This window comes from Hippoglossus stenolepis, chromosome 15 (genome assembly GCF_022539355.2).
Source record: "Hippoglossus stenolepis isolate QCI-W04-F060 chromosome 15, HSTE1.2, whole genome shotgun sequence".
Taxonomy (NCBI): Eukaryota; Metazoa; Chordata; class Actinopteri; order Pleuronectiformes; family Pleuronectidae; genus Hippoglossus; species Hippoglossus stenolepis.
The window spans coordinates 2,678,307-2,693,862 of NC_061497.1; the positions used below are offsets into that span (position 1 = coordinate 2,678,307).

The following is a 15,556-nucleotide window of genomic DNA, read 5'->3' on the forward strand; positions in this document are numbered from 1 at the left end:
CCCAAAGCAAGCTGCCATTAATGAGTAAAAAAATTGACTCTGCAAAAAAGGCTGAAGCCACCATGGCATTAGCTATTGCTGAATACAGTTCCATGCAGGCATGTGGTCACATTGGGGAAGCATGTAAAGCTGCTTTCTCAGACTCCACGGCTGCTACTCACTTCAAAATGCACAGGACAAAGTGCACGGAAATGATTAATGGTGTTCTAGCACCATACTTTCTAAAAAAGTTGGTCGCAGATGTGGGTGACCCGCGTTTCAGCCTCCTCCTCGATGAGTCCACAGATATAAGTGTTTCTAAGTACCTGGGGGTTGTGATAAGGTACTTTCGTGACACCAAACACACAATTGTCTCAACATTTCTTGGGCTTGTTGAGTTGGAGGAAGGAGATGCCAGATCTATAGCCCGAGCTGTTGTGGCTTTCCTGGAGAAGTGTTGTCTTAAAAAAGAGAAACTCCTGGGGATAGGGACCGACAATGCCTCCGTTATGACGGGGATTAACGATGGGGTCCATAAAGTGCTGAAGGAGTGAGATTTGGAAGTTTAGGGATGCAGCTGATATCAACCCGTTTCAGGAACTTGCCATGGCTGCTGTGTCTGTGTTGTCCTTGCCACACTCGAATGCTGAAGTCGAGAGATTATTCAGCCAGATGAGTGTGGTAAAAAGCAAACTTAGAAATCGGATGTCCTTGCAGACCCTTAACTCCATCCTGTATGTCCGATATGGTCTGAGGCTGTCTGGTGAGGCTTGCTATGAGCACTAGCTGCCTGATAATGTTTTGCAGCTTTTTGGCACATCAGCTTCTTACTCATTGAAGTCAGCTCCCTCAGTTGCTGAACCTGTAAAAATGAACATTCTCCCATGATATCTCTTCCTATTTCAAGCACTTCCAGCGGAAATTCCCTCAATACAATTTTCCGAACTGAATAAAATGATTTCAAGATTTATCTGGCAAGGGAAAAAACCCAGGGTTAAATTTAAAACTCTACAACTCCCAAAGGAGCAAGGAGGAATGGGTCTACCTAATTTTAAGGATTATTTCTACGCTGCCCAGACTAAACCCTTAATTAACATATGTACTCCAAATTTTTGTTCCAGCTGGAAAGACATTGAACTCTCCATCATGGAGGATCCCCCAATTCATGCAGTATTGGCACATAAAAATTTGGGAAAACTCATAGACAATGTGCAAAATCCATGGATCAAATTCCAATTAAAAATCTGGAATACAATTAAAGGAGAATATAAGGTAGATCATAAACTACAAATACTTCAGTGGTGTGCTTATGATCCTGGGTTCAAGCCAAATGAAATTGACTATAGATTTAAATTTTGGATTCGAAAAGGTATAACGACATTCTATTCCCTTACAGAAAAGGGGCAATTAAAGGACTTTGAACACCTGAGGAAAAGATATTGTCTTGAAAAATCAGATTTTTATAGGTACCTCCAGATACGCAGTTATTTTGAGCATAACATTAGAAACAGAACAGACCTTGCTGACCCAATATTGAGAATATTTCTTGGTGCGCACCAAAATGATTCAAATAAAGGTGTTATTTCTAGATTCTACAAAGGCCTCATGACAAAAAAATCCCACACTGCTGAATATGTTAGAGAAAAATGGGAAAGAGAAGGTGGCCTCTCAATATCAAATGAGGACTGGTTGGATGTATGTAAATTCCAGTGGGAATGCACCAACTCTAACGTGTGGCGGGAATTTGGGTGGAAGTGTGTTATTCGTGTCTTTATTACACCGAAGCAGAAAGCACGTTTTGCTGGAGGGGAGCCCACATGTTGGAGACAATGTGGGTCTCGGGAAGCAAATCACTGGCATATATTCTGGGATTGTCCAGTGATAAAACCTTTCTGGGCAGAGTTTCATAAAGCTTTAAAAAGCATTCTTAATACTGACCTGCCCCTGCAATTTACAACATTATTTTTAGGAAATGATGATTCCCAAACAAGGCGCCCAGATAAATATATGATTGGCATACTAATAACCGCTTGTAAAAAAGCGCTCACAAGGCGCTGGCTGCTTCCTGGGCCCCCCACGATACAGGAGTATAGATATAGTAAATGACATTTATGTTATGGAAAGGATTACTTTTTCCCTTCGTCTTCGGAAAATTGTGTTCATTCAATTATGGAACAAATGGGTGAGATATGTAAAACCCTTAAGGCCAGATTTTGTGGAGGTATTGAATGAATGACCCTGTAATGTTGCCTTAATTTAGCAAGCCTCATCGACCTCTATCCCATTCTCTCTCAAGTCACCCCCTAGCATGTTGTTGTTGTTGTTTTTTGTTGTTGTTTTGTTGTTTTTTTGGGGTGGTTTTTATTCACTTATTTGTTTTTTCTCTTTTGATCTGTGCTTATTGTCTACATGTACACACTATACCTCTCCCAAAATGTACAAAGTTACCCAATTTTGAAAAAGATTGACAGCAGAAGAAAGAAAATTGCCCTTGGGCTGATGTATGTTTTTGAAAACAACTGTCAAAAAATAAAGAATATATAAAAAAAATTAAAAAAAACATTTCACAAGTTTCTCCAACCCTGCAAAGTCCGGTTAAGCCTCAATGAATGAACTGGTTTCTGGAGATTATTTATTTAACATGTAAGATAGAAGGATAACTCACGCTTATCTTATGCTTAACAGAGCTATTTATACTCTGTTTGGAGTGTTGAAGATACACTGTGTCAAACATTAGTATCTGCACCATACAAAGTCAAATACATGCAGTAACCAAAGTAATGGAAGTCTACTCAGGAGGTGACACAGGCATGAACAACATTCTACTACTACTTGTCAGACAGAGTCATTTTCACATAATGGTTTTAACCTGGACAGAACAAGAACATGACTGAGGCTCAATGCGTTCTTCAAGTCTTTCTATATTTTGAATATCTGGTTCAGAAAGGTTTTGGTTGCTTTGTACTAATACACACTTTTATTGTAAAAAATTCATCATTTTAAATTATTAAAAAGGTTTAAAATAGATGAATTACGAAATAATCTGTAACATTATCGCTCATCTTCTCACAGGGTTGTCAGTCCTGAAGCCTCCTCCAGTATAGTGAGGTTTGCTGCTCAGCTGGGGCAGACGTTCCAGCTGCTCCACCTTGGTCAAGGTCCTCTGCTCACTGAGGAGACACAATTAAAAGCGCCCTGCATAACATCAACAATCAAGCGGTCTGCACCCATCCCTCAGATTCACCACGGAGACAACATGTAAAGAACAAAGCAGCAGCTCACCTCTGGAGCTTCTTCTGACTGAGGTACTTCTTCTTGATGTTCGCAAGCTCATTGTCCAATCTCTGATTCTCACTTTTGTACTCGTTCATCTTTGAGTCAAGCATCTTCAGCTCTGCTATCAACACCTGCGGATTCAGAAAGAAATATAACACATAATTCAACAGTCTTTCAAAAAACACGCTCTTTGCATTATGTCTAGGTATTTAGCCAACTTCAGCAACACAAACATGCGTAAAAAACATGTGGCTTGGATTCTAATAAAAGGCTTCATAGGTTAAAACTTCAATAAAATGACTTTCAGTGTGTGTGGACGTTTACAGAGTGAGTGTGCTTGATAAACACAGTTTTAATGGAAACAAAGATGGAGGGACAGACGCAGACATACAGTCATTAACTCGGGAAGGACATGGAGGAGTGGAACACAACAAGAAAAACACAAATGAAGAGAGGGATGCTTGGACTGTGAGATGATGGTGAGTGAGGACCTTGAGCTTAGTGGTTCTCTCTCTGAGGAGCCACTGACACTGCTGGAGCTGCTCAGCCGCCTCTGGACCAGGATGTCGAGCCATGATTTGCTTCAGCTCCACATACAGCTTCTCCTTTTCCTTGGTGGGGAAACAAGAAGAAATAAGACAGGAAAAGGAGACAAAGTGCACTTGCCCCCACTCTGTCTACATTCTGCACAGGATTTGTTACCTGCTTCTGCCGCTTTAAAGTCGTGTAGAAATACATACTTGTTTACAACAAGAAGTACAACTTAAATAATGACCTAAAACATTCTAGTGAAAATATAACCTAAATGCTCTCCCATTCTTAGGTGTGCTTGTGGTCTTTCATAATACGATCACTGAATAGAGCCAAAGTCAGATATTTTTAAGTGTTACACACAAATATTTTTTTTTGAGTAGAAAGAGAACAATAATGCAATCACTGTTCAAGTCTCCAGTCACAATCTGAAGTTGTGGACTAAGCAGCACAGTGTTCACATTTAATTGAATATTTATATCCTCTCAGAAAATAATAGAACAAAACCAGAACTATCATTATTGTCAACAAATCCCATGGAGAGGTATTTGAATATATCCTCCTCACAACCATTGTGTGTGTATCCAAAGTCATGGAGCTCCATCGATGTCCAAAAACTATTACACACACCAGTGAGTGGGACTGTTGAACTGAATAACATGTTACTTTATTACCTCAACACATAAACACTAGTTTATTTTTTACTAAAAACCCACATACAAAACAAATATGTATTATTCCACCACTGAAAATAGGCCCCAACAAGAACTGTTTTACGCTTTATGTCCCTCTGTTTGAGAAACCGTTGTTAAAAACTACAGTGCTCAGCTGTTTTAGGAAGTAAAAAGTTAAAGTATTTATTCATGACTTGAATACACAGTATACAGACTGGTGCAGTCTTGGTTTTGGTCTTTTTTTTAGAGTAATAAAAAAGACTGTCACCAGCTTTATCATTTACTGATAAAGGTAAACTAAAGACTAACCTAACAGGTGTGTGTGTGTGTGTGTGCTTGTGTTTGCACATTGAGGAAGGAGTGTCCACTGTTTACCTGTAGTAGGAGTTCATGTTCCTCAAGCTCTTGTGACTTGGCAATGAGCCTCCTCTGTAAGGCCTGAATCTTCTGGATGAGTTCATATTTGCCGGGGTCACTGCCCTGCAGGAGAGAGTCCAGGGGTTAACTCTGCTACTCTGTTCATGTTACTGGGAGGCAAAGAGGAACCAATGGAACAGGCTAAAGCTGCTATGGCTTTAAGCTAACCCACACAGACACTCAACAAGTCCTTCACCTCCAGTCGCCTCCATCTGTGAATATTTATGGGCTTCAGCTGTTCCTCGAGGACGCTGTTTCTCGTCCTCTCTCTGAGCAGCTCCCCCTGCAGGTGGAACATCTCTCGCCTGCAAAAGAAAAGGTCCATGGGGTTTCACACAGCAGTTCTATACAGCTTCATACAATCATGAAACAACCACCTTAATGGAAATAGGCCCTGTTGCTTATAAGAAAAACAAATAACAGGACAAATATCAGCAAAATAACAAGCCAGAGGTCCATCATTCACAATGCAAAAGTCTGTTGGAAATATTAGTTCAAATGTAAGACAATGAATGAAGAGGGCAGAGTCTGTCAGGTTCTGTAGGTTGAGAGCACCTTTAACCTACACTCTGAAGGTTAGCTCAGTGTTTATCCATCCTGCTCTCTGTGCGCAGGGCCCCCGTCCTGCCTCTCCTTGTCTATTCCAAGTTCTTGTCATTTCCATTCATCCTGACCAGGCCCTGTCTTACCTCAGGTCCTTAGTGTGGGGGACTGTCTTGTCCATGATGCTCTTCTTGCGCCGGAGCCTCTTGATCTCCAGGTTGAGCAGACGGACGTCGTCCATGCACTGGTTGTAGTGGAAGTCGCCCTTGCTGAGGATGGATTGCTGGATCCTGATCTTCTCATAGAGCAGGGCACGCTCCTCGTTGCGTCGTAGCAGCTGTTTTCCCAGGCTGTCCCGCTCTCTGATCACCTAGAGAGACATTTCACCAACATATCATTAGATCATTAGACAGTGGTCCCTGTGCTGGTCATTCATCTACCTCCTTCATCATCTTTACCTGGTCCAGCTGTTTCTTCTGTTGGACTTGCTCAGCATCAGCATCGGCGATAATCTTCTGCAGTTTCAGCTCCTCTGTTTTCTGACTCTCAACATGCTGCTTTGTTTCTTCAAGGTGGAGCTTAATCAACTGCAGTTCCACCTGGAACAGGACACACAGATACATGGAATGGGTGTTGGTATTGCTCAGGAGGTGTAAACCCACTTTTCCATGGCTTGATTTGACTAAGAACCACTGAGGCACACTGTAATACCTTGAGGGACTCGTTATCCTTCTCTAAGCGCCTTTGCTCCTGATGATCTTTGGCCAGGGCCAGCTCCTTCCCTGTGATCTCGTCTTTCAGCCGTTCAATATGGTTGCTCATGGTCTTCATCTTCCCCTTGTTCTCTGCAATCTCTTCCTGAAGCAGAGGGAGACATTGGGTGCATTTTACTTAGGAAGGTTCCTAACCGAATGAAAAGATGCAGACGTTTTCTAAATGATACGGAGAGGAGCTTCAATGCTTCCTAACTTATTTCCTTTAGCACAGGAAACACCAGACCATCCTTTATGAAAGGAAAGGAGAAAATGCTCTCCCACAATTCATTGAAGCAGCGACATCTAAAGCAGTGCAACATTGAAGTTGCACCTGGGTAGACCTACACAAATTTAGAAAAAGAGACAGCTGATTTCTTGTCTGTCATATCTTTCCAGTCAGGAGTCACAGTGAACAACAAGCAAATTAGTTCACAATATCATAATCAAACTAATACAAATATATATAATATACTTGGCGATCAAGTAACAAAAAAGTGTGGTGATGCAAAAACGAGGTCTGCCTTGAAGGTACGATCAACAAATTTTTTATCAAAGAATAAAAAACACACACAAAAGGTAAGGTGCACGAAGTTTAAAAACGAGCTCACGACAATCAAAAAACACACAATAAAACATGTTCTCATGACAGCACTTACAAAAATACACACACGTGGTTGAAAGACTTGGTGGCTTCCTAATTACTAGTTCCCTACCCTATGCTCACCGGCGACTCCCCTATTGTTGCTGAGGGTTAAGGACAAAGGATGTTGCACCCTGTTAAGCCCTATGAGACAGATTGTGATTTGTGAATATGGGCTGTACAAATAATGATTGATTTGATCAAATCAAATCTCTTTTGTTGTTATATCCTGTGAGTAACTGATGGTTAAATGTTCCCTCTGTTTAAACTGAAAACATCTTTTCTTAGGACGTGTCATTCTGTTTTGGACAGGAAACTTTACCTGAACTGTCGGCACACAGCACAAAGTTCATCACTGTACCGTAAAGTCTGTGAGTATCTTGTGTAAGTGTAAGTGGAGTTGGATTTTCTCTCTTTCCTTGACCTCATGAGGTTTTCCATCAAGGTCAAAAAATGGGGGTTATGAAAGAGCGTTATTTTAACTTTTTCGTCCACAACCAGTTTTCAAACTGTAGCAAATACATAATATAAACACTAGAAACTACAGAAAATGAAAACTCACTCCAAACATTACTGCATACTGGCAGTCTGCAGCTGACTCACTACTGACTGGATGATGATTTTACTGAACTGAAGATAATGGCTGACAGGAACTCATCACTCGTACCTGAGCCTCGATGAGGTTTTTGCTGTAGAGGTTCCTTTCAGTCACAATAGAATCCAGCAGGTTCACTTTCTGTTTGAGCTTGTACTCTGCCTCAGTCACCTTCTTCTTCCAATCAAATATCTCCAACTCTCTCACTTCAACATCAGCCATTTTTTGTTGCACCTGTGGAAGGGGGGAGAGTTGCAGACAGGCTCAGGATGGAGGCAGGTTTTTTTTCCAAACATATTGTAAAATAAAGATCAGGACAAACAATGAAATCCATGAAGTTAGGTCTTCTGCATAACCTGCCTTCTGCGTGAGGCTGCTGGTCTCATTGATGTAGCGGTCTCGCTCTTTTTCCAGCTGGTGGATGATCTTGCGCTGCTTATGGGCCTCCTGCCCGTATCCGTTGATCTCATGTTCCAGCGTCGTCTTGTCCTGCTCCAGGAGCTTCACAAGCTTCTGCTGTTTCTCAGTCGAATGTGCAGCTTTAATCATGTGCTGTTGATGGAGAAACAACCACAAAGGAGCATAACATTTCATTCTGGTTTTGAAACTCTTTGAGAGGCATTGACACAGGGTTTAGCTGATTGAGAAACAGGAACTGTAGTTTACTTCCTACTAATTATCCACAAGTGTAGAACAGAAAAGAGAGAAATGTGTGCTCAGAACTAATACAGGGTAAATATACCTTATTTATGATGTCTCTCTCTCGGATCAGCTCGTCTATGCCTTTCTTGTCAGCTTCGACTTGCTTTCGGGAAGATTCAAGGTCTGCGGGGAGAAAGATGCAGACAGTTTGTATTGATGATCAAAGCCCAAACCTAGCTCTCTCCTAACTAAGCTCTCTCCTAAAAGAGTTTGCCACAATGTGACTCCAGTCATTTAGCCGACCGAAGGTTTTCCATGAAGATCGAAGAACATTTTACGATGTAAAGAAGAAGCTTAACTTTAACGTCTGAATTAAGACAGTGGGATCATTAAATGTGAGAGAAATGGATGGACAGAAACATAAACATAAAGGTAAGTAGAAGTACATAATCATTTCTGTGATTAGAATCTTTCTTGTTCTGTCAGCCGATCTGATACAATAGCTCCATCACTGTCAATTAGCTCTATGGCATTGGTCTATGTAATGGTGCATTTTTAGTTCTTATATACCAACTCCAACCCTGGTGACTGTCTTTAGCTGTGGCTTAGGAAATAGAGCGGGTCGTCCACTACCCAGACGGTCTGTGGTTTGATCCCCATCTCCTCGATTCTGCGCACCAAAGTTTCCTTGGGCAAGACACTGAACCCTAAATTTCCCCCGACAGCTACAACAGCATTGTGTGAATGATGTGTGATATAAAAAGTGCTGCACATAGATGTATATCTATGTAAATACAGACCATTTAGCATTTATTACAAAACAACAGCAGCTCTTATCTGTGGTCTATTTACACAGTTTCCATTGACAAACTCTGATATTTTCTCCTCACTGATTCTCTGGATTTTTAATGCAGACTAAATACTGGATTCTAAACTTAAATGATTATGATGAAAATACGAACATATTTTATACCTTTATGTTGTGTGTCCATGTGTAGATTGCTATGAGTGTATTACCTACATGTATTTAGTTGTTTGTTTGTTAATTAATCTCGTCAGATATGGTTTGAGGGCGTCAGAAGAAAATATCTGCAGTTCAATGTATACCATTATATAAGAAGTCCTTCAAGCCTATATATGTACTCAAGTTAACAGATATACAATAGTCAGGACCGTCTTAAAATGCATATACAGTGTGTACAGTTGGTTATTGATACTTGAGTTATTGGTCAACGTCATTATTCCACTTGTTCACACAAGCTGTAGAGAGATTCATTCTTAAAGTGATTTCAGTGCAAATAATAATTCAGTTATGTTTCTCTGTGAAGATGCATCCTAATGAACATAATGACTTTGGCAGAACTTTGAAATGTATATCCAGTATGTGATTACAGCTAATAACTGTAATATGGTACAAATGTAAAGAGCTCACTATACTGTGCAGAGAAACCACAACATAATAAGGTTTGAAACATTTGTTCATACCCATTTTATATAAATTGATTATTCTTGGAAATTTGGGTGGTTTTAATTATTAGCCTATTGTCTATTTGAACATCGCCTTGTGTTGTACTCTCTGTAATCACAAGGAATGTCAAAAGCATGAAAAGAAAGTTAAAAGCTGACACTGATGAGCTGATAGGGACTAAGTGGGGCTGCAGTGACGAATGGACCCACTGGGACCCCAGGGGGGGGGAGACAAGAACCCTTACCTTTCTCCAGACCAGCGATCTGAGCTCTCAGTGTCTCCCTCTGCACTTCCACGTCAGCTTTCTGATCCTCCATTTGGTTTAAGTTCTTCTGGATGGCTTCTCTCATCTTTGTCTGTTTGGCAATCGCCTGACGCATCTGAGTCACCTCCTCCTCTCTCATCTAATCAGTTACACAAACGCAACAGGGAGAAAGGGTGTCAGGCAAGGAGAGTGGATCACATACAGTGTTCTCCTGAGGGCAGCAGTCCACACTTAGTCTGTCCCTCTGACCGGAGCCTTCAGAGAACTCATTCCAAATTCTCGAGACAAACATAATCTTCTCTTTCTCTTTTTTGCTGACTTTTATTTCTTGGAGAATAAAACACAGTAGACCCGTTTCGGACTTCTTTTGGGTGTGAACCCACTATCACTGCTGTTACTTCACCACTCTATTCCATTCACATTGTGTATGTGTGTGTGTGTGTGTGTGTGTGTGTGTGTGTGTGTGTGTGTGTGTGTGTGTGTGTGTGTGTGTGTGTGTGTGTGTGTGTGTGTGTGTGTGTGTGTGTGTGTGTGTGTGTGTGTGTGTGAGTCAGTGGACAGATGTGTACCTTGAGCTCATTTGCGTTCTGCAGATTAGCCAGCGAGAGATGGTCTTTGAGTGACGAGAGCTTCTCACACTCCTGCTGCAGCTTGGTGTTCCTCAGCTGCACCTGCTCCAGCTCCTTGGTAGATCGCTCATTCAGGATCTGCACAGTCACAAGGGGGATTGAGACGTGGGATAAAAGGAATCGTTGCATTCTGCTGTGCAGTAAGCAAAGTGTATGTTATTACACACACTGTATGTTGTAGTCAACCAGCCTATAAAGTAAATGATGCACTGACACGACTGATACAAAGGTGCACCAAGGCTGATTTAGAGGCTTATTGTGATCAATTTAAATGTAATTCTATCTGTATATTTGTATTTGAACATACTCATTAGGATTCACACTGTACAAAAATACAAATGCAGAAATATATATGTATAAATCAACCCTTTACATGCCGTATGCATTGAAGAAAACATTTAACAATAATAACAACTGCACAATTGTCTTTATTTTCAACTAAGACGATAAATATTATATAAGATCGTTTTTTGACACTGTAAAGAGTATGCATCCCACTCCATTGTTCACCTTTAGCTCTTTCAGCTGCTGCTCCAGTCTCAGCTGCTCCTCTTTGGATCTTTGACCTTGTAGATTTAGGGCTTTGATGTCAGCCGTCTTCGCCTCCAAGTCGACGTGCAGCAGCTTCACCTCCTTATCCTGCTTTTCCTTCAGCCTCACTTCCCGGGAAATCTCGTTCTGTTGTACCAGGAGCTCCTGCTGGAGCTGGGTTTAGAAACAGAGAGAAAAACTCAGAGCTGGATTTGATTTCACTTTCTTGGTATAATATAGAGGTCAAACCCTTGTATTAGTAGACTTTAGCCTTGTTCTTTCCTTGTGTTTGGTTTTTCGATTTAGATTTATACCACTTTGATTATATCTCACATTATATCCAAACTTATATCTCAGTTGTTTGGACTTTGAGTTTATTAGTTCCCATTTTACTTTGTAGCTTCTTCCTTGTGTGTTTCTTGCTTTACCCCCTGTCTTTTGTCCTTTGTCTGCACCACCCATGTTTGTTTCTATTCATGTTCCTGGTTTTGCATGTTCCTGATGGTTTTCCTAATGCTTTCAGTTTTACTTCCTGACGTTTGCTGTTCCTGTTTTGTTCCTTTTGTCTTTTTTAAAATGTGGACTTTGAGATTGCCTGCCCTGTCATCCTACCAGACTCACACTTTCCCTGTCCTCTAAGACTCTATGCCTGCATTCAATGATTCCACCTATCTCATACCTTCTCAACTGCCCTGCCCTTTGCCTGCATTTGTGTCCTGCTAACACAAACTGTAACAGTAGACACAATGCCTCATGTGGACACAGTAAGACCATGTGCAGAGTCATCGCTGTGGTGACAGCGCTGTGAAAAACACTTTCTAATGATAATTTAAAATCTGATTTTTCTTCATGTAGACTCTGTTTTCACAAATTCTGATGTATTTGTGAATAAAAAACTCGGTCTCAACCATTGATTTAAACGTGTCATATAATTAGAATGACATCAGAAGTCAATCGGTGTCCTGTCGGAGTCTTTTCTCCATATTTACCTGAGACATGTTCTCTATAGCACTCTGTCTCTGAGCCTCTGTCTCCTGCTGGGTGACAGTGGCCTTGTTTAATTCTTCTCTCAGGCCCTCCACAGAAGTCAGCAGCTGATTCCGATCATTCGTCAACTCCTCGTTCATTTTTAGTAGATCACTGAAAAGAAGATCGCAGTAGGTTCCATTCACTTTCACAGTATTCACACAATAAGTTATTAAGAGGGTGGGAAGGATGACACATGGCTCACTTCTGCTCCTGCTGTGTAGGGAAGCCGTTTTGTTCGTCACTATGTGTCGTTAGGTCTTCTATGTCGTCTTTTAGTTTCCTGATGATCTCTTTATCCTTCTTCTCTTGCTCATGAGTAGCCTTGATCATTTCCCAAGATTTTTCCAGCTCCTTCAGTGTGGGCAAAGTACACTTTTTAGTAAATACTTTCATTGAACTGATATAGTCAGAGTTCAGAGAAGAAATGATAGAACATCCATTCAACATGACTTAATTAAAACTAAATCATTCTCAGTTACTTAGTATGGTTTCAGACAAGTAAGTTGTCATCAACAATTTGTTCAGAAATGTTTTTAAGTTTTATGAGTTTTGGTCAACCCTTTCGCAGAGTATAAAATATGAGAGTTCATTTTTTACCAGGAAATGTAAGACAACATATTTATCTCGTAGTTTTAGATTTAGTTTTGTTAATATTCAGAAATCCCATAATTACCCAACCAGACAGGTGTTATTTATATACTATGTTCAGTTTTCTATTAAATATATGGGAGTTATGTTGTGGAACGAATATGTGTATTCAGGATTCCTTTGTGTCATTGTCTATGAACAAAAGAGAGACTTAGAAATGTCCTGTTGTCCTGTTTGGTTTGGATAAAAATGATCACAATACTATTGTGTTTTATCTTAAATAGTGCAATTGGTCCTAATCATGTGTATTTTTGATCGAGCCTATAATTCTATACTTTTATAACCTCTGTATTTGAAATAATCTTAAACTAATAAATAAGCCACACTACACGTTACAGTAGTCTCTCAGGTTGTGGCCATGCAGGCTTACCCTCTTTAGTAAGTTGATAGTTGACTCATCTTCTTGGGACAGTTTGAGGGCAGCTACGACTTTAGTTGAGCTGGACACAATCTCAGCGTTCAGCTCCCTGCATTTGGACATCAGCCTCCTCTCATTCTCCCGCGACTTCTTCAGAGTCTGGATCAGCTTCTCGTACTCCACCCTGATCCTGTCCATGCTCTGGTCCCCAACCAGCTCACTGAGAACCATCTGGAACTCCTCCAGAGAGTCAGCAGGGTCCTCTGCTCCCCGTCCTGTCTCCTGCAGGGACAGCAGAGACACACACTCAGCATGGGAGAGATGAGCTGTGAGACAGAGACTCCACTCATACAAACCAGATTTAACATGGAGCCTTATGTTATATCAAAGTAACCTCATGTTAAAAATAAGGTTTTGAATGAATGAATGAAAGTTTATTTGGACATTTTAGAAAAAAATAAAATTTAAGTGCACAATTTATGAGTCGTAGCCCTTTTTTATATTTTGTCTTCAAAATGTATGTTAAACAAATTTCGTCGAGCTTCTTCTGCTATAATACACCACTCAAACCAAGTCAGTTCAGCTACAAATAGAGTCACAAATAGAGCAGCTACACATCCTGTTTGTATCACTACCCGTCCAATGCACAACCTGGGTCAAAAATGACCCGTATTCATTTCCTGTGTTATTTAACGCCTGGTTGTTTCTTTGCTATATTTTTTAAATAGATGTATTTTAACATTTAATATTCAAAGTATTCATTAAATATCTTGTTTTTGATTACCACAAATCATTATTTTCCTTTTTCCTTCCTTACTTTATAAACAAACGTAAACTGTGTATTTCTACATCACTTTTACACACACGGGTCAAAAATGACCCACACAGTATGTATTCACTAGGGGAACACCTGTCATTCATTTCAAACAGCTGCTTTTGCACATCTGATGCATGTTTGTCTTAATTTACAATCCATTACTAATGAGAAAGAGAAATATGTACAAAACTGACTAGCTTTTAGCTAGCTAGCTTCTTTTCTGGCTAGCTAACCATAGCTAGATCAACAAAATAAAACTCTAAATATAACAGTATATACTTAATACACTGATTGATATGCATTTAAAAATATGCTTTTGATTTTCTTTATGCAGAGTGTAAGTATAGCTGGTCACAATCATTTCAGACTTACGTCTGACATGGTCATAGAGATACTGTCAACAGTATGAGGAGAATGAGGAGCCAATTCTTGGTCTTGATTCTGACTCTGAAATCTAATGCTGAGAACCTAGACTATGTTCCCCCGGATCAGGCTGGAGCTGTGGGTGTGTCTCCTAAAGGGAGAAGATGTCTTTGATGATATAGGCCAAGCATGTCAGTATGTCATCAAAGGAGCTTTCTCCTCAATGAAGAAGGAAGAATAAGCTATAAAAGAATATAAAAAAACATCCAGCCATGCATGAAATAACACAGTAAATCAATACGGGACATTTTGACCCATGTTGTGCGTTAGAAGGGGTTTTGCATAGCGTGTGGATCAAAGAGTGAACAGGCGTCACATTCACCATATTCCAATAAGTTGAGGCGTATTTTTATGACAAGAAAAACAACCAGCGTCATATGAACCGCGCGCTGTTAACATAAGTGTCAGAAAGAGAAGTTACCTCCATCATACGTGTAGAACAGCTGATGTATAGTTATAGTAATAGTTAGTGAATCCTCTCAGGAAGAACACGGGCGGATCACAGCTGTTGACTTCTGTTGCTAAGCAACCGGTGATCTCGCGAGAGAAAGAGCCTCCGGTGCAGAGTGGGTTGCCAGGTCCGTGGTAAAGAGCAACTTTTGAAGTGTTGCTACAACATGCACTGTTGCTCTGTTTCTACACGGAAGTGGAACCTAATCCAACCTGTTTCAATGTAAGAAGACAATCACATCATAGAACAAGGATTTGCAAACGTTTTGATGGAAGTTGGTGGTCTTCCTAACATACACCACCGACCATGTTTATGTGTATCACATGCACCAATGGCAACCAAGAAACCACAGAGCCCCCCCCCAACTTTCTTCTTGTATCTGAGTCGCCTCAGACCTCTAACCATGCAGTACATTAAATAGCCTGTGTTAAAGTAGGTGATACATAACAAGTCAGACAAACAGTTTATATATGTTTGTTGAACATGTAGTTTGACTTTTACTATTTATTGAACTGACGGTAAGAAGTGTAATTGTAAATCTACTTCACTGCACCTAGTTCACTGTGGTGTGTGTGTGTGTGTTTCTTGATCTGCGAATGGATCAAAAAATATGCCCCATTACACTGATTATACAGAGGCAATTTGAAATAAAGTCTCATATAAAGGGATGTAACCTTCTGCAGTTGAGATCAATGCAGGCCCTGCTCACATGAATGTAGTAATAAAGTAACCGGCTTAACTTCAACAAGGAGTTAGGAAAACACTACACCACCGCATTTATATTCTCTATACAGTGACAAGATGATGTAATCATTTTTTGATTTTTTAATCAAAGATATATATACATATACTATATGTATATATATATATATATATGAGAAAGAT

The 15,556-nt window shown here is 40.3% G+C and overlaps 1 protein-coding gene across 2 annotated transcripts; it reads right to left on the reverse strand.

Moving 5' to 3' along the window:
- Window positions 1–2,692: 2,692 nt before the first annotated feature.
- cfap58 (cilia and flagella associated protein 58) lies at window positions 2,693–14,759 on the reverse strand. 2 transcript variants are annotated; one of them, XM_047343542.1, is made up of 18 exons: window positions 14,642–14,759; window positions 12,993–13,262; window positions 12,177–12,325; window positions 11,935–12,085; window positions 10,925–11,119; window positions 10,355–10,492; window positions 9,765–9,924; window positions 8,153–8,235; window positions 7,771–7,962; window positions 7,483–7,644; window positions 6,132–6,278; window positions 5,879–6,019; window positions 5,567–5,790; window positions 5,074–5,182; window positions 4,836–4,940; window positions 3,747–3,866; window positions 3,262–3,386; window positions 2,693–3,174 (listed from the first exon to the last, which is right to left on the reverse strand). In XM_047343542.1, exons 1-18 carry the CDS (start codon window positions 14,648–14,650, stop codon window positions 3,147–3,149), a joined length of 2,508 nt encoding a protein of 835 aa, XP_047199498.1. In that variant the 5' UTR covers window positions 14,651–14,759; the 3' UTR covers window positions 2,693–3,146. The 2 variants fall into 2 exon arrangements, with proteins under 2 accessions (XP_047199498.1, XP_047199497.1); XM_047343541.1 differs by having other exon boundaries at window positions 2,698–3,149.
- Between the last annotated feature and the right edge of the window lie 797 nt (window positions 14,760–15,556).

Excerpts from the sequence above, each read along its gene's own strand:
- cfap58 (XM_047343541.1), bottom strand. Across the intron at positions 11,120-11,934 it reads CTATAGAGAACATGTCTCAG|CTCCAGCAGGAGCTCCTGGT; the intron begins GTAAATATGGAG and ends TTCTAAACCCAG. Across the intron at positions 6,020-6,131 it reads AGGATAACGAGTCCCTCAAG|GTGGAACTGCAGTTGATTAA; the intron begins GTATTACAGTGT and ends GTCCTGTTCCAG.